This window comes from Etheostoma cragini, chromosome 12 (genome assembly GCF_013103735.1).
Source record: "Etheostoma cragini isolate CJK2018 chromosome 12, CSU_Ecrag_1.0, whole genome shotgun sequence".
Taxonomy (NCBI): Eukaryota; Metazoa; Chordata; class Actinopteri; order Perciformes; family Percidae; genus Etheostoma; species Etheostoma cragini.
In genome coordinates, this window is record NC_048418.1 from 980,584 (window position 1) to 1,003,312 (window position 22,729).

At 42.6% G+C, this 22,729-nt stretch overlaps 2 protein-coding genes across 2 annotated transcripts in view; both read left to right on the top strand.

Moving 5' to 3' along the window:
• The first annotated feature begins 8,161 nt into the window (after window positions 1–8,161).
• The window catches only part of ift57 (intraflagellar transport 57 homolog (Chlamydomonas)), a 19,083-nt gene continuing 4,515 nt past the window's right edge, over window positions 8,162–22,729 (top strand). Inside the window, exons 1-9 of the mRNA XM_034887370.1 lie at window positions 8,162–8,836; window positions 10,214–10,388; window positions 11,761–11,879; window positions 12,919–13,009; window positions 14,102–14,170; window positions 15,052–15,174; window positions 20,418–20,489; window positions 20,972–21,103; window positions 22,550–22,691. Coding sequence (XP_034743261.1) covers window positions 8,664–8,836; window positions 10,214–10,388; window positions 11,761–11,879; window positions 12,919–13,009; window positions 14,102–14,170; window positions 15,052–15,174; window positions 20,418–20,489; window positions 20,972–21,103; window positions 22,550–22,691 — 1,096 coding nt within the window. The 5' untranslated portion in view covers window positions 8,162–8,663. The remainder of the gene's footprint in view (window positions 8,837–10,213; window positions 10,389–11,760; window positions 11,880–12,918; window positions 13,010–14,101; window positions 14,171–15,051; window positions 15,175–20,417; window positions 20,490–20,971; window positions 21,104–22,549; window positions 22,692–22,729) is intronic.
• On the top strand, window positions 16,887–18,399 carry LOC117954625 (E3 ubiquitin-protein ligase TRIM11-like). The gene has a single exon (XM_034888575.1). The coding sequence runs from the start codon at window positions 17,227–17,229 to the stop codon at window positions 18,373–18,375; it is 1,149 nt and encodes a 382-aa protein (XP_034744466.1). The 5' UTR covers window positions 16,887–17,226; the 3' UTR covers window positions 18,376–18,399.

The following is a 22,729-nucleotide window of genomic DNA, read 5'->3' on the forward strand; positions in this document are numbered from 1 at the left end:
GTCTGGTGTTTTCTCCTTAACTTCTCCAGGACATGAACACCTGTTTCCTGGTGAAAGTCTGGTGTTTTCTCCTTAACAGGGGGCATAACCCTCTTGAAATCCCTGCATTTTAGGAGCCAAACACCCCCCCGACCTCCTCCCTACGAGGATCTTCACTCTCTTACACAGCAGCAGTCGATGTGCTGCTGACAGCGTTAAATACGTGGAATACATTCGAATTCTGCCTTAGCGTTCGTGCCCTACCTTAGATAAGCCGCAGCATTTACCAGACTCCATACAGCTCCCTCGGGAGACACTAAAGGCTTTTCACAGCTCGTTTCACATAATTACACAGCAGTACTCCACAGCACCTGGAAACACACATCGGAGTCTGCCTCTGAGGACTTATACATATGACTTATTGGTTTTATTACAGCTGTGTGAGGACATATAGATATGACTTATGGTTTTATTACAGCTGTGTGAGGACATATAGATATGACTTATTGGTTTTATTACAGCTGTGTGTCTTCTGGTTTGGTGTTTTGGTTGAGATTACTTTTCTTTTCTTTGGCCTCTTTGTGTTTTAGTCCTAGTTTTCTCCCTGGTCTTGTGTTGTTGGTCCTGTCTCGTGTTCCCCGGAATGCGTCTGTTTGTCCTGCTTCCTGTTTTATGTTGGTAGTCTGGTTTCCTGTTCCGTCTTGCACAGCTTTACGTTTGTCTGTCTGATTGTCCCGCCCCGCCCTAACGTGATTCACCTGACGTCTCACCTGTTCCCTGTTACCTCGTTAGCTCCTTATCTTAATCTCTGTGTTCCCTTTGTCTGGTGCTTTATCGTTTTGTCCTGTTGCTGCATGACGTCTAGTCCGTCCTTTGTGTAAGTTTTCTCAGTCTGCGTTTTCCTGCCTGTGTTCCTGCCTGTGTTCCTGCCTTCCCCTGTGAGTTTCCTTAGTTTGGACTTCATCTTCCCCATGTGAGTTTTCCTTAGTTTGGACTTCATCTTCCCTTGCGAGTTTTTCTTAGTTTGGACTTCATTTTCCCCCTGTGAGTTTTCCTTAGTTTGGACTTCATCTTCCCTTGTGCCTGGTTTGGACCTTAGTTTGGATTTGTGCTCAGATCTTTCGTTTTGTGTATTTTGAACTGTTATTGAATAAATCCCTGCATAGCTGCCTCTCTTCTCCGCATTTGGATCCTCACCTTACCCCCCATTGTAACAGTATGAGGACGTATAGATATTACTTATTGTTGTTATTCCAGCTGTGTGAGGACTTATAGATATGACTTATTGTCTTTATTACAGCTGTGTGAGGACTTATAGATACGACTTAGTGTTTAATTACAGCTCTGTTTGGTGTTGTGTTTTCGGCCTTGTGCAGAGAATAACAAACCGACTGATCTCAAGTTAATGTCATCTCCATAAATACTGAAGTAACAAAACCTTATCAGGGTTTTACTCTCCATAACTCACCATGGTCTTTCACAGCCGTTATGGATTTGTCTCACACTGATTGGACAGTTTTAATGACTTTGTTGAAGCTTCTCCAACAGGAGGAAGGATTAAATGAACAGATGAACCATTTCAACCACTGATTGATGATGAACGTGTTTACTGCGGTTTGTTTGAGGAAGGTTTTTTCTGGCATCGGCACAAAGGCAGCAGGTGGACGTGTTTCATTTGCATGCATCCTCCACATTTGATGCATTTTGAAAAGAATTTATCGTACACTGAACAAACTTGGCAACGCTTTTGTTTTTACTCCCATTTTTCATGAGCTGAACTCAGATGTAAGACTTCTTCTCTGTACACAAAAGGCTTATTTATCCCAAATATTGTCCACCAATCGGTCTAACTGTGTTAGTGTGGCCGGGTGGGTTCAGTGGTGGAGCAGGCGCACATGTACAGTGAGGTTTATGCCTCAACGCAGAGGTCCAGGGTTTAACTCTGCCCTGTATTAGGGATTTCTTCTCATTTGCCGAGATAATCCATTCACCTCACAGGTGTGGCATATCGGGATGCTGATTAGCTGCAGGATCATTGCACAGGTGTGCCTTAGGCTGGCCACGTCAAAAGTCCACTCGAAAATGTGCAGTTGTACTGTATTGGGGGGGGGGGGGGGGGGGGGGGGGGGGGGGGGGGGGGGGGGGGGGGGGGGGGGATGTACAGTACAGGGAGGATGGTAGAATTTAAAAAGACAAAGTCTTAATATTTTTTAAAGATGTTAACTTTTGTTATTTCTTTACAAACCCTAACCCACCGCCCCAAGCTACACTTCCCTTTTATGGTTACACACGTGACGGGATGGAACATAATGTAGCTCCGTAAAATAAAAATAAAAAACTATCTCCTTTTACTTTTATATTCGATATAATGCAGATATATGAAGATGTAATGCGGGCTTAAAATAGAGACAGACCACTAGTCTATTCCCAGTATGGCAGCTCTTGGCTTCCATTCAAAACATCAAAATAAGTTTGTGTTTTAATTAATGAAAATCTGTATTAATTTTTGGAACTTCTGTTCTGCTCAGAAACCTGGGCCCCAGACCTGTAAAATCTTGCCAATGCAGACTGTGTGTGTGTGTGTGTGTGTGTGTAAGAAGCTCTCAGTGTGTGGGATCTAATCGCTCTGCTCGTCACTCGGTTTTTCGGGGAACATAATGACTCATCGAGCTGTGAGAAAGGAAGTGTTTTCTTTCCAAAAATTACAAATCCAGCTTTTGAAAGAACTGACAGCATCTGTTAGGGAGAGGAGCGCTGAAACGGCGGCAGAGGAAGTGGCATAGTGAAGCTGTGAGACGAGATCACATCTGTGCTCACACAACAGGAACAATTAAAAACACTGAATGCTGCTTCTTTAAAGGAGCAATGAGCAGTCTTAGATCTTTCCTGACCTTTACTCTCTTTAATCAGCAGGGAAAACGGTCCCGTAAGTCGTTTCTTCAAGCAGCAATTACAACTCATGTTCGCGTTTTTATAGTGAAGCCGCAATCTAGTGGTCATTGTAATTATGACGGGAGCCAAGCAGGAAGTAAGGTGACAAACATTGACTATAATATTAATGGATAATGCATCTGGTTCAGCGAAGTGCTGAAAATGTGCCTTTAACCTGCTTTCTATCTGATCTCCAGCAGGGGGGACTCCTTAAAGCTGCATTATATCTGATCTCCAGCAGGGGGAGACTCCTTAAAGCTGCATTATATCTGATCTCCAGCAGGGGGAGACTCCTTAAAGCTGCATTATATCTGATCTCCAGCAGGGGGAGACTCCTTAAAACTGCATTATATCTGATCTCCAGCAGGGGGAGACTCTTTAAAGCTGCATTATATCTGATCTCCAGCAGGGGGAGACTCCTTACAGCTGCATTATATCTGATCGCCAGCAGGGGGGGGACTCCTTAAAGCTGCATTATATCTGATCGCCAGCAGGGGGGAGACTCCTTAAAGCTGCATTATATCTGATCTCCTGCAGGGGGCGACATATGTGGTTGAAAAAGAAGGTCTGTTTCTGTGGAAGTCTCAGAGAAAATGTGCCGCTTCTCACTTGATTTATTACCTCATTAATATTAACGGTCTATGGTGATGAAGTATAAGAGGGAATGTCCTGGTGTGGAGACAGGTTGGGGGGGGGGATCAAACACAGGACTTTCACCTAGGAGACCGGGATCTGTGTCCTGTTTGAAAACAAAAGGAAATTTAGTTTTTTAAATCATAACAGAACAGAGCTGCGTCACTTCCTACATGCCTCTGATTTTAACCCCAACCACAATATTTTTCTAAACTTAGTTAAGTAGTTTTTGTACCTAAACCTAACCAAACCCACGTTAATGTTAACATGTTTACTGTGAATAAGTTACCTATAATGTTGTATGGGTTGAAATACTGGTTGTTTTCATAGTTTATAAGTTCTTGAATGAATGCCGTTTTAAGAGACTTTTATCTCCTATTCTAGGTTTTCTTTAAGCACAAGAGGAACCTTGAGTATGATGGTATGTAGTGTATGGTTTTTGTAATACAAAACAGAAACAACGGCTCCTAAAACAATGAGACCCCAGAAAAACGAACACATAAGTTGATTGTTCAACCAGCAATTACTACTTCTATTTACGTTATTGTAACCATGCCCCCTAGAGGCTGTAGTTATTATGACAGGAGCAAAGCAGGAAGTAGTGTGACGATGTATAAGAGCCTCTAGTTCTTTATGGTTTTTATATATTTATGGTTTGGCGTAAAGAGGCAGGTTGGGGGTGGTGGATGAATCAAACAAATACAGGACTTACACCCAGTAAACCGGGATTCATTTACCCTCTAAAAATAAAAGTAAATGGTGAATTTGTAATTTATTGTCAAACATGTTGCGATAACTCACAGAGCCGTACATCCTCATCATTGCAGTGACAGCCATATAAACCCCCACATGGTCCTTTATTGCTGCAGAGCAGGGAAACTGTCACCTACCACCCCTTTGAGAAAGTATCCAGTGAAATAATGACTCTCAGATAGCAGTTATTTTGAGCTAAAAGGCATAAATAGCCTTTCTGAATGACGCCCAGTGGGAGGATGAGCTTCCTGCAGGCCCTCAGGCGAGGCCCCCCCTCGGCAGCCTGCACTCATTACCGCCTCGCTCAGGTTAACAACCATGCATCGTCCTCCCTGGTCAAAAACTGAACATCACTTTTTCTAACATTTTGGTCTCTTTTGGCACTTCATTGACGTGTAACGCTTCTTTTCACCACCATGTATAAACACCACTCACACAAACTCATTACTAGATGTACACTTATTTTTGGAATTCATGGTCAATGAACCTCATTTATAGGAAATTATACCTGATTCTTGAGTTGAAAAGCAGAAATTATTATCTAACGGTTGAAATAGTTAGTTTAGGGTTGAAATAGTTAGCTAATGGTTGAAATAGTTAGCTAATGGTTAAAATAGTTAGCTAATGGTTAAAATAGTTAGGTAATGGTTGAAATAGTTAGCTAATGGTTAAAATAGTTAGATAATAGTTTAAATAGTTAGCTAATGGTTAAAATAGTTAGCTAATGGTTGAACCACTGGTGCAAAGACTCTCTCAGGTCTGCGTCTGGAGGAGATTCCTCAACATCTGCTGCATCTGACACCCAGATGATAGATTTCATGACAATTAATCACATGGCTTGCTTGATTCTCTTAGTGTCTCCACAATGACAGAAAAGAAACATCTTCCAGCATTCCTTTACTTTTAACATTTCTTTTTTTTTTCATTAATTTTCTCTTTAGCTGGATCTACTTTCCGATGAACCATCTGCCCAGCACACGTGTGTCTCCAGCTGCAGACTGGTAAGTGTCCTACTGTAGGTGGAAGGAAACAAGCCGCCATCTTTTCTGTCACATCTCACCGCAGTTCAAATCACAGTAGCAGGGCTGCCGGACTCGAGACCGCTTTCTATGGTCTCGGACTTGTCTCAGTCTGGCTAGTATTTGGACTCGGACTTGTCTCAGTCTCGGCCACTGGTCTTGCCCAATATGGCTTTTGGTCTGGACCGAGTCCAGGTGTCTTTGTTATGTTGATAATAATACTGGAGGGAAAGTGAAAGCCAGAATGATTGTCTTGATACTGTCATGCATAAGACCTTTATTCTGTCCTGGACTTGGTCTTGACTCAGACTCGAACCTTTTTGGATTCGGTCTTGACTTGGACTTGACTAGTCCTGGTCTTGGACTCGACTAGTCCTGGTCTTGGACTTGTCTTGTACTCGACTAAGGTGGTCTTGACCACAGCCCTGCACAGAAGTCTAAGTATTACTGTAATAAAATCCCAATTTAGCCACTACAGTACTGTAAATAGTACAGTAAACTACTGTATCTTTACAGAAAGACAGACAGACAGAAAGAAAGAGACGGAACATTAAAAAGACAAAGAAAAACGGACAGAGAGACAGACAGAACAAAAGACAAAAGAAATAAAGAATCGCAGCAGTCCAAGCATTGCATGAATACATAAAATAATGTAAATGGAAGTATGGTATCTTTACTGTATTAAGACTTCACAGCAACTTGCTGCCAATTGTGGCCATAGTTACTGTAAATTTCACGTAAAATTTGTTACAATGTCCCAAATCTGTGATTCTTCCTTTGATGTGCTTGTATCACACACCGGTGTTGTGTGTTTGTGTGATTACATCTCCCAGCTGAGGCGGTGCAGAGTCTAGCTGAGCTCCATCAGCGGTGCAGCAGGCAGCTCCACCTGAGAGCTCAGCCTCACAGACAGGCAGATTAAACAAGCACCCCCCCCCCCCCCCCCCCCCCCCCCCCCCCCCCCCCCCCCCCCCCCCCCCCCCCCCCCCCCCCCCCCCCCCCCCCCCCCCCCCCCACCCGTCTGCTGCACCGCAGGAGGGGTGGAGGCATGAATTATTCACATATACAAATTCACCAAAAACACTGACACAGTGTATTGTACATGCTTCACTGGATAATGTAACAGGGCTGCGTTCAGGTTGAATTTATACTGTACCATGTATATATAGATAATGTATGGAAGAGCTGAGATACATGAGCATTGATAACAGCTAACAGTAAAAAGGAGAACGTATTTTATCAGTGTTTACTTGTATGTGCAACACAAAGCAAGATGAAGCACAAACCCTTTCAGTTGTTGTTATAAAGCATCCGGAGCCTTCATGTCTGGAGGGAAAGGGCCGGAAATCACACCTACCAACGACAACCTAGTGATTCCTTCGTTGTTTTTTGCTACGGTTCTTTCATGTTTCAACCAAGTCTGGCATTTCCTTGGATTTAAACTAAGATGGATGGATGGATAGATGGATGAACAGGTGTATGGAGATGGAGAGATGGATGGATGGATGGATAGATAGATGATGGATGGACAGGTGTATGGGGATAGATAGAAGATAGATGGATGGATAGATGGATGAACAGGTGTATGGGGATAGATAGAAGATAGATGGATGGATAGATGGATGAACAGGTGTATGGAGATGGAGAGATGGATGGATGGATGGATGGATAGATAGATGATGGATGGACAGGTGTATGGGGATAGATAGAAGATAGATGGATATATGGGGATAGATGGATGGATAGATATATTGGGATAGATGGATATATGGGGATAGATGGATGGATAGATATATTGGGATAGATGGATATATGGGGATAGATGGATGGATGGTCAGGTATATGGGGATAGATGATATATGGATATATGGGGATAGATGGATGGATGATGTATGGACAGGTATATGGGGATAGATGGATGGATGGATGGATGGATATATGGGGATAGATGGATGGATGGATGATGGATGGATGTATGGACAGGTATATGGGGATAGATGGATGGATGATGGATGGATGGACAGGTATATGGGGATAGATGGATAAACAGACAGACGTCTGACAGACAGATGGACGTCTTTATTAATGTATTTTCCTCTGTGTGCATCCTGACGTGAGGGGGAGGGCGGCCATGTTGAGAACCCTCTGCTGAGCTCTTCACTTCCTTTTAGTTCATAGCTTGACTTAAATGTGTTTTCTTAACAACTTCAAGACCGATACTTGTGCATTTCCTGTATTTCACCTTTTTATGAGGCATAAACAGGAACTGGCTGATACAAAGCCTGTGTGAATGTGGACTTTAAAATCCACCTGCAGCACCGCATGGTGGCCAACAATGGGAACTTCAGGCCTTGAGTACTTTACATACTATTACAAGTACATCATGCTATCATCCAAATAGCATTTGGAGTAAATTTACCTACTAAATAATTCCTACAAAAGTATAGTAGTAAATTCATTACAACCATAAACAGATTAAATAGGCAGTTCTTTGGCATATGTGTCTGCTTTGTTTTGTTGTTTTGTTGTTTTTTCCTCCGGCCCTCTGACACTTTATTATGAAGGTGCTCAATAAACACCTTTTTAGGATGGATGATGTTCTAATAGTTAAAGAAATTATAACAATCTTGATAATCTCTACTTTGAAAATGCGGCGTTGTTGATGAGCTTTTAGTTTGAAGGCTTAACAGCAGAGCAACTCCCAAAAGGCTTTTATTCTGAAGGTCACAACGGAAGATGACTTTGCGTTGCAATCATATGGACTGTGTTGGTTGTTATGGTTAGCGACGGCATGTCCCGCCTACTCTGCTTCTTATTGGCGTACCGTGGCATTCACACACTAATCCTAACCAATCCCACGCCTCATGCCTAAACCTAACCAATCCAACCAACGAAGGAAAACGAGTACGAGCCAATCAGAGGCAGAGTAGGGCGGGCCAAGCCTTCGCCATCCTAGGAAACGCTACAACTTTCAACGGAAATCCTCGAAGCTGGTGTTGAGCTAACGGAGCTAACGGAGCTAACGGCTAGTCCCGTTAGATAATTTAAGAGCGGCAATTACCACAGCTGTGTCGTATTTTAGGTTTCCAATCCTTAGCTATCCATCAAACTGACATAATGTGTCAACTTTCATAAACGACGAGTCTGAATTTTAAGACTTAAAAATGATTTCGCCGGCGGCTAACGTTAGCCACATAGCCAGCTAGCGTCATCGCTCGGTTGCCTGACAACGGAGAGGAAGCTAAACAAACTCGGCTCTCAGCTAGCGGGCTAGCTACGTGCTAGCTAGGTGGCTAAATGAAGCCAGGGAACTGATTCGGGCTTGTTATTATTTACACCGTTAGTTGTATGAGTGGCAGACCGGTAATGGCGGACGACGGTAGACGGGGGGATGAGGAGGACCGCGGTCCCGGAGCAGCGCACCACCTCTTCGTAGTGATGGAGTGTCTGCTGGAGAAGCTGAAGGTGTTGAACTACGAGGAGGAAGTTCTGGCCAAACACAACATGAAGAACATGTCCAGGTGAGAAAGTACTTCACAGTTTACAGGTAGGGCTGCACAGTTAATCGCAATATGTGACTGGTGCAATATCCAAATCTCAGAGTGGTGCAATACAGGGGTGCTCATGAATATATGACCACATATTGAACCACAAGTTGAATAAAAAGAGGAATAAATAAAAAAAACATCTTTTGGAAATTTATCTTAATGTCTTAATTCCAAGAAAACAATACAGGGGTGCTCATGAATATATGACCCCATGCTAAAGTTGAATAAAAAGAGGAATTAAAAAAAAAGAATTGATCTTAATTCCTTAATACAAAAAAAGGAAAAGAGTATCCATGTAATAACTGGCCTTTAATAATACAAATCTGTCTGCCTCAATGGGAATTTAACATGGGTACACCCCCTGTATTTTAACATAGGGGGGGTGTATACTTGATAGTTGATGGCAGGGCTGTAGTCTAGACCCCCTTAGTCAAGTCCAAGACCAGGAGTAGTTGAGTCCAAGTCAAGACCGGGTCCAAAGAGGTTCGAGTCCAAGACAAGACCGAGTACAGATGGTTTGAGTCCAAGTCCAGGACAGAATAAAGGTCTTATGCATGACTGTATCAAGACAATCATTTTGGGTTTCACTTTCCCTCCAATATTATTATCAACATAATAAAGACAGCTGGACTCGGTCCAGTTCAGAAGCCACATTATGCAAGACCAGAGGCCGAGTTGGAGACGGGTCCGAGTCCAAATACTAGCAAGTCCGAGACCATAGAAAAACGGTCTTGAGTCCAGACTAGAGTCCTACAGCCCTGGTTGATGGAAAGTAGAGATTTGTACTTGCCAAAGAGCGTTATTTTTATTGGGGTAACAATTGGGGTAGTTAAAAAGAATATTTATATAGGACAACGGGTCAATTTGACCTGAGGACAACATGAGGACAACATGAGGGCAACATGAGGGACAACATGAAGTCAACATGGGGACAACATGGGGTCAACATGGGGTCAACTTGGGGTCAACATGGGGTCAACATGGGGACAACATGGGGACAACATGAAGACAACATGAAGACAACATGAAGACAACATGGGGACAACATGAGGGCAACATGAGGACAACATGGGGACAACATGAGGACAACATGGGGACAACATGGGGACAACATGGGGTCAACATGGGGACAACATGGGGACAACATGGGGGCAACATGAAGGCAACATGAGGGCAACATGAGGACAACATGGGGTCAACATGAGGGTAACATGGGGGCAACATGGGGACAACATGGGGGCAACATGGGGACAACATGGGGACAACACAAGGGTTAGGAACTGAAGGTACTGAGAGACCCGTCAACGCTGTCCCCCCTGTCTGATCCCTGTCTTGTTCCCCTACCGCCAGGCATTACTTTGTCTCCAGTCCGTATCTGGCGTTCAACTCGGGCGAGCAGTTCTTCATGTTCACCATCATCGCGGCGTGGCTCATCAACGAGGCGGGGAGGCCGTTCCCCGAGCCCCAGGAGTACGACGAGCCCAACGCCACCGTGGCCAACATCCTGGCAGAGCTCAGGGCCTTCGTAAGTGGAGCTCAACCCTCAGATGGGTCTCTTTAGACTAGATGCTTAGAGTCATGGTTATATATATATATAGAGACTATATAATACTATATATATAGCTGTGGTGGAGCAATATGTTCTCTCCCTTTCCATATCTGCCCCCCACCGCTAAAAACAAAATCATAAAGGAAACACTGTTGTAAGGTGCTTTTTAAAAGTCATTAAAAAAATCGCTTTTTCCAACATTTTTGTCACTTGTCACAATGTTTTGCATGCTTTTTATGTTTGTTTTTTTTTCAGTTATTTGATATTTCTAATGTGGACATTTTCAGCACTTATTTTCAAGGCCCATTTCTTTGGGGGTCAAGGCTATAACTGTGGTGGAGTTTATGCATCGTATCGCAATATTTTCAGTGGTATTACTGTATCGATACACAGGCCCCAAGTATGGATCTATTATTATATACAGTGGGGTTTGAAAGTTTGAGCTCCCCAGGTAAAAATGTGTATTATTGTGCATAAAGAAGCCAAGAAAAGATGGAAAAAATCTCCAAAAGGCATCAAATGACAGATCAGACATTCGTATAATATGTCACTCAAAGTTAGATTTTATTTCATCATTTACACTTTCAAAATAAAATAAAACTAAAAAATGGCGTCTGGTAAAGTTCCGGGGGAGTTAATACCACACACTGCAGAGAAATGTTTCTTTTTAGATGAAACAGATGTTGATAAGTTTCCTTTTGGGGACGTCATCTGAAATTGGGGAAAATTAGAAGTTACAAAAAAGGATAATAAATTGCAAAATATTGACGATTATTGCAATATCTTCAAAAATGTCAACATTACTATTGCTTTTTCCGACAACATTTGTCCCTTTTTGAATATTGCTGCTTGGTGCTTTTTTTTAGATGTTTTTTTCCACTTATTTGATATTTCTAATGTTGACATTTTCAGCACTTATTTTGAAGGCCCATTTCTTTTTGGGGGTCAAATTTGACCAAAACAGATCAATACAGCATGTGGGTCTATTATTATATATTATATATGTGTTATATATTATGTATGTGTTGGTCAGTTTGTCCCATTAATAACATTGAAGTGAGATGAACAAGTGAGAGAAATGTTTCTTTTTAGATAAAAAACAGATGTTGAGAAGTTTCCTTTTGGGGACATCGTTTGAAATTGGGGAAAATTAGAAGATGGAAAAAAGGTTATAAATTGCAAGATATTGAGTATTTAAGAAAAAGTTAAAAACGTTGATTAAAAGCCTCGACAAAAGTGTTGATTTGTCGGGAAGACACACAAGGGTTAAAGACTCCTCGTTGTTAGCTGGTGTTCTGCAGCTTTGAGATGGTCTGGGACTCATTGGTCTCGTCCCTGTGTCCCTCAGGGGGTCAAGGTGGACTTCCCGCCCTCCAAGCTGAAGTCCGGTTCAGGGGAACACGTCTGCTTCGTGCTGGACCGGCTGGCTGAGGAGGCTCTGAAGAGGAGGGGCTTCTCCTTCAGGAGGTACTCACACACTTCTCATTCATGTTTTAACCTTAAGGACTAATTCACGGATTCACTGATTCACTAATTCACTAATTCACTGATTCACTAATTCACTGATTCACGGATTCACGGATTCACGGATTCACGGATTCACGGATTCACTGACTCACTCATTCACGGATTCACTTACTCACTCATTCACGGATTCACTAATTCACTGATTCACTAATTCACTAATTCACTGAGTCACTAATTCACTGAGTCACTGATTCACTTCTCTCCACAGTGCTGCACTAGTGCAACCTGCACTACTGGGTTATTTACATGTTAGCATACTATTTAAGCAGTTGCACACTTTGCTTTCCCATCTTGTATATATTCAAATATTCGTCCTTGTATTTTATCCTAGTATTATTTTATGTATATTTTAATCTAGTATTTCATTATATATATTTATACTCTGTGCTGTGTGACTGATTTTGCTGCTGTTACACCGTATTTTTTTTTTGGGATCAATAAATATCTATCTATTTATCTCTCTATCTATTTATCTCTAGCTATCATCTCTCTCTCTCTCTCTTTATCTCTCTATCTCTCTATTTATCTCTAGCTATCTATCACCTATCTCTATCTCTCATCTCTCTTTATCTCTCTATCTCTCTATTTATCTCTAGCTATCTATCATCTATCTCTATCTATATTTTTCTCTTTCTCTATCTATCTATCTCTCTCTATCTAATGCTGCGTTCCTTCATTTTGACATCAGGTCACATTCAGATATCGAGCTGTAAAGATGAATTTGAAATGGGAGAATTAGAGTTTCTGGGTGATTCATGTTATCTTTACATTAGAGCTGCACAATATGAAAATTGCAATAACGTTCCCTAGTTTCCCTAATAATCCCTAATAATCCCCAATAATCCCCAATAATCCCTAGTTACAGCCCTGAAGTCTGTCAGTCATACCTTTGCCGATGTGTCTGCCTTTGTCTTTTGATCGAGGAGAAGCTGATTGTGCTCCTGTTTTTTTGACTTCCTGTCCTTTCTCTTCTCCGCAGACCAAACTACCCAACAGAAACCACAGAAGAAGAGTCTGTGGTCGAGGACGACGCAGAGCTCACGCTCAGCAAAGTGGAGGAGGAGATGATCGTAGGTGTCCCACCTTTATTCAACTGTATACGTAGTACTCCTCATATTTAAAAACATATGTAACATCAGGGTCACCACAGGGTGTTAGAAGTCACTTTGTTCTCCATCCACCCATCCATCCATCTTCATCCATCCATCCACCCATCCATCCATTCATCCATCCACCCATCCATCCATCTTCATCCATCCATCTTCATCCATTCATCCATCCATCAACCCATCCATTCATCCATCCATTCATCCATCCACCCATCCATCCATCTTCATCCATCCATCTTCATCCATTCATCCATCCATCCATCCACCCATCCATCCATTCATCCATTCATCCATTCATCCATCCATCCATCTTCATCCATCCTTCCATCTTCATCCATCCATCCACCCATCCATCCATCCATCCATTCATCCATCCATCCATCCATCTTCATACATCCATCCATTCATCCCCCCATCAATCATCCATCCATCTTCATCCATATCTTGATCCATCCATCCATCTTCATCCATCCATCTTCATCCATATCTTCATCCATCCATCATCTTCATCCATATCTTCATCCATCCATCCATCATCTTCATCCATCATCTTCATCCATCCATCCATCCATCATCATCATCCATCCATCCATCTTCATCCCCTTATCCGGTATCAGGTCTGGGGGGCAGCAGCTCCAGCAGGGGGCCCCAAACTTCCCTTTCCTACAGTCTAATTTTAGTCTCAATAATTCCTAATTTCTGCTTTTCTAACTCAAACATTAGGTATAATTTCCTACAAATGAGGTTTATTGACCAAAAATTCCAAAATAACTGTAAAACTAAAGTGTTGTGTTGAAAACGTCAAAAAAGTGACAGACATTGAAGAAAAGCGTCAAGACTGATGATAAAAGGGACAAAAATGTAAGAAAACCCCCCCAAAAAACGATTAAAAGCTTCAACAACAGTGTTGATTTTGGACGGGAAGACAACACGAGGGTTAGATTACATAGTTAATAAACATAGGGTCAGTTTCAGCAAATATGACAGAAAGATAGTTTATAAATTTTACATAATGCACCTTTAAGTTCCTAAGTATCTGTTTTGTGATCTCAGGAGGAGCCTGATGATGAGGAGGAGAACGTAATGGACCTGGAGACCCTGAAGTTACGAACCACTCACACTGTAAGTTCACCTGGAGATCTGATGCATTCAAAGACTTTGGGTGTGATGAACGTTAATTCTGCAACACTTGATGATGATGATTAAGTGGTTGTCCCCAAATACTGGATCTGAAGTCTTTTTATATAGACCTTAGTGGTCCCTAATACTGTATCTAAAGTCTCTTTATATAGACCTTAGTGGTCCCCTAATACTGGATCTAAAGTCTCTTTATATAGACCTTAGTGGTCCCCTAATACTGGATCTGAAGTCTCTTTATATAGACCTTAGTGGTCCCTAATACTGTATCTAAAGTCTCTTTATATAGACCTTAGTGGTCCACTAATACTGGATCTGAAGTCTCTTTATATAGACCTTAGTGGTCCCCTAATACTGTATCTGAAGTCTCTTTATATAGACCTTAGTGGTCCCTAATACTGTATCTAAAGTCTCTTTATATAGACCTTAGTGGTCCCTAATACTGGATCTGAAGTCTCTTTATACAGACCTTAGTGGTCCCTAATACTGTATCTGAAGTCTCTTTATATAGACCTTAGTGGTCCCCTAATACTGTATCTGAAGGCTCTTTCTTGAAATTCATCCTTGGTGCAGAATTACAGCCACTAGAGCCTGTCCCACAATGAGCTTTCCTTAGTATGGCCCCTTATGACCTCATAAGGGGAAGAAAGGCAGAGCAGGATACCCAGGGATTGGTTAATGTTAAAAAACCTCATAAATTGACATTTTCATACCACGGGACCTTTTAAGTCTTTTTATTGCGCAAGTTGAGAACCAAAAGTTAAAATGTGAAATCAGCAAAACATAAAAACTAATGTTTCACTGATGTTTGTGCTGATGATATTGTGTGATTATTGTGCGCGGCCATGTTGTTTGTTCTCTGACAGGAAGTGGAACCGTCCTCCAAGCCGGACGAGATCCTTGAGTCGACGGTGGATGCAGCAGAGTGGAACCTGGAGGTGGAGCGAGTCCTGGCGCAACTCAAAGTTACCGTCAGGACAGACAACAAGGTACGCGCTCTTATTGTGAAGTCGCCTCAAAAGCAGAAAACAACAACAACAACACTCGAAAACAAGTGTTCAAAAAAACGCTGCAGCTTCGGTTTTATCCAAAGGTAAATTATCAAGTTTCACATCTGCACGGAGACACTCGCCCGATGCTTTTTAGAGACGTTCCCATACCGATACCAGACTCTAAAAGCCCCCGATACCACAGCCAGACCGAAATATCGGGCCGATATCGGCCATTTCCTCAGTCAGCAGCGTCTCTTCTGTCTGAGAAAGCTAGCCAAGGTTCAAGTGGACAGATCCCTGATGACGTTGTTTTATAAATCTTTTATTGAGTCCGTCTTTAGCTTTTCACGTATTTGCTGGTACGCTTCTCTGAATTCAAAACGGAAAAACAAATTAGCGACGGTAATTAAAGTTAATTAAAGCAGCAAAACCACTGGGATTCAGCAGATGACACCAACTGATCTGTATAATAGACATGTGCTTAAAAAAGGTAGAATCCATCATGGCCGATAGTTCTCACCCCCTAAATGCAGGATTTAAGTTGCTGCCCTCTGGTTCCCGTTTCAGTCGGCCACCAGCCAAAACTAATAGATAGAGATCCTCCTTCGTCCCCTCTGCTGTCTCTCTGCTTAACTCTGGAGAGACTAGGTAACGTCGGCACATGAGGTACACTGGGACTTAAACTTTCAATGTTGTGGCATTTATTTTCTCCATTTGGTTTGATCCTGTATTTTAATCGATGTTGTTGTCTTTGTTGTCATGTGCTGTGTGTCAATGTCTTGCTACTGCAGCAAAATGAATTGCCCCTCGGGGACAAATGAAAGCTTTTGATTTCCCAAACTACAAATGCTACTCAGTACGACTTCCTGTCATTCAGCGGTTTCCGACCAGTAAAATAAAACCTACCAGACTTTTAGGATGTGTTAGAGAAACATGGGGCCATCAAATTATACGAATACAAGAAGTATTTTACACCTACAAAATAGAAATAAATAGATGTAGAGCCGGTTACTGGAATGTAGAAAAGCTTGAAAACGCCTCCTCCTCCTCTTCTTCTTCCTCTTCCTCTTCTTCCTCCTGCTGTCAATCACATAAAACTCCACTCTGTTTACTGTAATTTCTCTATTTCCTCGTTCCTTCCCCTTCAGGTAAAACAGTTTGATGATGGGTGTAAACAACATGGCGTGAAGTGCAATAGCTGGCAGGAACCATTCACAAACACCTTGATGGGATAAGAAACTTTCTAATTATTTGGGGGCTAGGGCTGTAGTCAAGACCACCTTAGTTGTAGGCCAAGACAAGTCCAAGACCAGGACTAGTTGAGTTCAAGACAAGACCGAGTCCAAAAAGGTTTGAGTCCAAGTCTCAATCGAGTCCAAAAAGGTTCGAGTCCGAGTCTCAACCGAGTCCAGGACAGCATAAAGGTCTTATGCATGACAGTATCAAGACAATCATTTTGAGTTTCACTTTCCCTCCAATATTATTATCAACATAATAAAGACACCTGGACTCGGTCCAGACCAGAAGCTATATTGGGCAAGACCAGTGGCCGAGACCGAGACAAGTCCGAGTCCAAATACCAGCGAGACCGAGACAAGTCCGAGACCATAGAAAAACAGTCTCGGGTCTGGACTCGAGTCTAAGACCGGGCTTGAGTACTACAGCCCTGCCTGGGACCCCCATTTGTGATGCTCTGGCTCAATGCCTGGCAAAAAATAAATGAGTTTAGGGTTGAAATAGTTAGAATAGAATTAATATATCATAGTAACAGCTCAGTATAATACTATGTACTTCCGTATTTAATAAACACAAAGCAAAATCAGTCAAAATAGTACAAAGACTGTTAGATATGTTAAAGATGAGTCAGGGAAACATGGAGCTATTACCAATACCTGAGTTGTGTTTTCAGATGTGGAACAGGTTTTCATTTTGCATGAGAATGTAGAAAAGCTTGATAACTCCTCCCAGTGTTGTTAAGCCCAACATTCAACACCTTTTTATAAGAGTCACAGGTAAGTCACAGTCAGACAGGTGTCACAGAGCGGTGACATGGCTCAGAGAAGCATTCAACTGGACCAGGAAAGAATTTCTTGTTCCATCTGCCTGGATCTCCTGCAGGACCCGGTGACTATTCCCTGTGGACACAGCTACTGCATGAACTGTATTAAAGCCCACTGGGACAAAGACGATCGTGAGTGCATCTACAGCTGTCCTCAGTGTAGGGAGACCTTCACACTGAGGCCTGTCCTGGTTAAAAGCACCACGTTAGCAGATTTAGTGGAGGAGCTGAAGAAGACTGGACTCCAAGCTGCTCCTGCTGATCACCGCTATGCTGGACCTGAAGACGTGGCCTGTGATGTCTGCACCGGGAGGACACTCAAAGCACACAAGTCCTGTCTGGTGTGTCTGGCTTCTTTCTGTGAGAGACACCTTCAGCCTCATTATGACGCAGCTCCGTTAAAGAAACACAAGCTGGTGGAGCCCTCCAAGGATCTTGAGGAGAACATCTGCTCTCTGGACACACATAAAGGCCGTGAAGCCGTCTCAGTGGTAGGTGAAATCGCCGTGAGGCTGACAAAGTTGAAGAGGATTCATCAACGCATCCAGGAGAGAATCCAGGGCAGAGAGGCGCAACAGCCCGAGACCAAAGCTGAATTCTTAAAATGCTCATGTGAGATCACACTGGATCCAAACACGGCGAACAAATATCTGTTGTTATTCGGGGGGGAAAGAAAAGCAACGGTAACGATTGAACAACAGCTTTATTCTAGTCACCCAGACAGATTCACTGATCTCTGGCAGGTCCTGAGTAGAGAGAGTCTGACTGGACGCTGTTACTGGGAGGTGGACTGGGGAAGGAGACCGGGTAACGTAGCAGTCGCATACAAGACCATCAGCAGAGCCGGGAGGTCCAATGAATGTGTGTTCGGGGGAAATGATAAATCTTGGGCGTTGTATTGCGGCAACATGAGTTACACCTTTCTGCACAACAATGTCCAGACCCCCGTCTCAGGGCCTTGGTCCTCCAGAGTGGGAGTGTACCTGGATCACAGTGCAGGTGTTCTGTCCTTCTACAGCGTCTCTGATGACACCATGACCCTCCTCCACAGAGTCCAGACCACGTTCACTCAGCCACTCCACGCTGGACTCTGGTTCAATTATTACAAAGACACGGCTGAGTTGTGTCAACTGAAATAGACAGAAGGCTTTTAAGGGTTCAATTCACTGCTCAGAGATCAGCTGTCAGTCAATTCAATCATTATAGGATGTACGTTGACATGTTGCATGGACCACTACAAGAAATCATTCCTACCACAGGCAATAAAACCTTTTAACTCTTCATCACTGGGTGATAAACGACTTTGAGACTCCACAATACTGCACTAAGTGCAACCTGCACAACAGGTTTATCTGCTTATTTATCATCACTAGTTAAGCACTTTTTTGTATTCACAACTTGTATATATTCAAATATTAGTTCTTGTATTTTATCCTATTATTATTCCATGTATATTGTATGTACGTATTTGTATCCTGGTATTTCATTATATTTATATTCTGTGCTGTGTGACTGCTTTTGCAGCTTGTAACTCTATAATTTCCCATTTTGTTTGGATCAATAAATATCTATGTTGTAATTAGTTGTGGTGTAAATGTTTAAGTTTCTTTAGGTGGCGTTCATTCATGCACTGACAATGTAAACCTCTCTGTCCAAGACCAGAGCTGGATTCTTAAAATATTCACACAAAATCACACTGGATCCAAACACATGTCTGTTGTTGTCACCCAGACAGATTTAGTGGAGGAGATAAAGTAGTCGCATACAAGAGTATCCACAGAAAAGGGGATTTAAATGAATGTGGATTTGGACAAAAATGACAATCTTGGGCGTTAGATTGTGACAAATACGGTTGTTTTGTTGTGGCCGGGTTGGGTCAGCGGGTAAAACAGGCGCACATATACTTTGAGGTTTGTGCCTCGATGCAGAGGTCCAGGGTTTGAATCCGACCTGCGATGATTTCCTGCATGCCTTCCCCCTCTCGCTTCCCTTTCTCACCAAGCTGTCCTATCAAATAAAGGTTGAGAAGCCCCCAAAAAGATCTTAACATTTTTTTTTACTGTCACAACAGAACAGAGAAACATCAAAATATATTAAAGTTCTGATAAATAAAATTCATATGAAACTTAACCTTTCTGTTGTCCTCGGATTTGACCCGCTTACTAAAAACTTTCTGTTTCAGAACTATGATAAAAGAGCGCTGAAAAAAGTGACAAATGTTGAAAAAATCCACAAAATCGTTCTTTTTCAAACACTGAAAAAGTGACCAAAAAAAAAAAAAAATTAACTAAAAAATATAAAAAACGATTTAAAAAAAAAAACGTAAAAAATTGACTAAAACATAATTAAAAGAAGTTACAAAAAGTGATTAAAAAATAGAAATAAAATTGACAAAAACACATTGATGAAAATGTAGAAAAAGAACAACAAAATGTTAAAATATCAACCCAGAAAAACAGTTGCAGGTCGACAGGAAGTCAACACGATGGTTAAAGGCTTCAACACGATTACGTTGTGTAGCACGCCCCCTGGTGGACAAACGCAACGCAACACAAACACTCATATGGTTGAAGGGTGTTTCATCCGTACTTTATTTTATTTTATGAAAATGTATTTATCTGCCATTATAAATGCCGATACTGATAGTTTGGGAAATGCTTGATATTGGCCGATATTTCGGTCTGGCTGTAGTATCGGAGGCTTTTAGATTCTGGTATCGGTATGGGAACGTCTCTAAAAAAGCATCATGCAAGTGTCTCTGTGCAGATTTGTCACAAAGCAAAATGTGTAATTAAGATATTGTCTCAAAGATCAGCTGTGATTGTGATGCTAACGATATGTTTCTGTCACATTAACCAAGTGGGCATTAAATCAAAAGAACTTCGTTTCAATAAATATCATGAAGCTCAGGATGAAATCTGCTGTTTTGAAGGATTTACAACCTGTAGTTTCCCAGCAGTTGCTGCTGTTGTCTTGTTTTTCATTACTTGCTTTTGTGTGTGTGTGTGTGTGTGTGTGTGTGTGTGTGTGTGTGTGTGTGTGTGTGTGTGTGTGTGTGTGTGTGTGTGTGTGTGTGTGTGTGTGTGTGTGTGTGTGTGTGTGTGTGTGTGTGTGTGTGTGTGTGTGTGTGTGTGTGTGTGTGTGTGTGTGTGTGTGTGTGTGTGTGTGTGTTGCTCTACAGGACTGGAGGATCCACGTGGACCAGATGCATCAACACAAAGACGGGATCAAGTCCTCGCTCAAAGAGGCCAATGTGCGTTCAACCTGCAGTCATGAGTGTTTAAAGGGAGACACTACAGGCAAAAATATTTTCAATTTTGAGTTTTTGGGGTTACTTTTGCTTCTATTTCATGTCTCATTTTAGACTTGAGGGGGGAAAAAAACACCCAAATATACATTTAGGTGTTTATTTTACTACACTTTGTCTATTTGTGTCTGTAGATTTCTCCTAAATTCACCAAAAGTTAGCAGTAGGGCTAATCTCGGATATATCGGTTGGGCTGTAATTTGTTTTGTAATTTTAAGTCTCGTCCAGGAAACAGTCACATTTAGAAACGGCTGTTTTTACTGAACAACACTTAAGTCTCCTGAAATTCAGTAGAAATGAAAACGGGAAGAATAGGAAGAAGTTGATGGACTGAGAGTTAAAAACGACAGCAGTATTCTCCTCTAACGACACGGAAAATATCTTTTTTAATCTTCAGTCCTGTGCTGTCTCCTCTCATGTCTCTGCAGAGCTACCTGGACAAACTGCAGGAGGACATCGGTAAGACCCTGGAGAAGGTGGGCAGCAGAGAGAAGTACATCAACAACCAGCTGGAGCATCTGATCCAGGAGTACCGCAGCGCTCAGGCCAAGCTCAGCGAGGTGAACACCAAACCTGCAATGGGATCACGTCCAGCTCAAGGGTTTTAAGGTTTTAGGAACACAGTGAAAACAGAAAGTACATGTTGTTTTCCCTTATTTACACTGTGGCTGGACATATAAATACTTAATATATTTACTGTAAAGCCCAGTTCAGACCAAAGATTCACAATTAGACAAAACCCTATTAGAAACATGGGTTAGGGTTAAAAGTTGCATCAGTCTGGACCGACACGTCTCAGCTTGACCAGATGGTGGAGTCTCCAGAGGCTGGTTTTAGGACGTAGGAGACGTCCCCTGTTTCTACAGCCAACAGGAAGTCAGCTGGTTGTGTCTCCAGAGGCTGGTTTTAGGACGTAAGAGACGTCTCCTGTTTCTACAGCCAATAGAGAAGTCAGCTGGGGGAGTCTCCAGAGGCTGGTTTTAGGACGTAAGAGACGTCTCCTGTTTAACAGCCAATAGAGAAGTCAGCTGGTGGAGTCTCCAGAGGCTGGTTTTAGAACGTAAGAGACGTCTCCTGTTTAACAGCCAACAGGAAGTCAGCTGGTGGGGTCTCCAGAGGCTGGTTTTAGGACGTAAGAGACGTCTCCTGTTTAACAGGCAATAGGAAGTCAGCTGGTGGAGTCTCCAGAGGCTGGTTTTAGGACGTAGGACACGTCTCCTGTTTAACAGCCAATAGGAAGTCAGCTGGTTGTGTCTCCAGAGGCTGGTTTTAGGACGTAAGAGACGTCTCCTGTTTAACAGGCAATAGGAAATCAGCTGGTGGAGTCTCCAGAGGCTGGTTTTAGGACGTAAGAGACGTCTCCTGTTTCTACAGCCAACAAGAAGTCAGCTGGTGGAGTCTCCAGAGGCTGGTTTTAGGACGTAAGAGACGTCTCCTGTTTAACAGCCAATAGGAAGTCAGCTGGTTGTGTCTCCAGAGGCTGGTTTTAGGATGTAAGAGACGTCTCCTGTTTAACAGGCAATAGGAAGTCAGCTGGTGGAGTCTCCTGAGGCTGGTTTTAGGACGTAAGAGACGTCTCCTGTTTAACAGCCAATAGAGAAGTCAGCTGGTGGAGTCTCCAGAGGCTGGTTTTAGGACTGTTTCAACAGCCAATACAAAAGTCAGCCATAAACTATAGAAATAAAATGATCTATTGTCCATTTTATTTGTATATTACCAAGTGTCTGGTGAAAATGGCAGTTTTAGACGGAGGCTCAGTGAGCGCTGTGAGCACGGTGCGTGGTGGAGCGAGCGGGAGAGCGACTGAGCGGCGTTGGAATAAACCCGAAAAATCAGAGAAATAAAAAGCCGTTTTCTACGTTTTGTCTCTACTAGAAATGCATGTAGCAAGTTTCTCACCATCACTATCCTCATTCATATTTAGAGTAGTAGTAGTAGGAAGTGTTGACTCATGTCGTGGTGGTCATCTTTGGTCTAAATGGTAACAAAGCTTTGCTCTCCACCAGGCCAAGGAGCGCTACCAGCAGGCCAGCGGGGGGGTGACTGAGAGGACCAGAGTCCTGGCCGAGGTCAGTGAACGCATCACGCGTTCTCATATCACTCCACACCCTGCTCACGCCCTATTTATCCCCATTGGACCAGATCTGGGTGCAGTTCCACCAGAGCTCCACTGGGGGGGGGGGGGG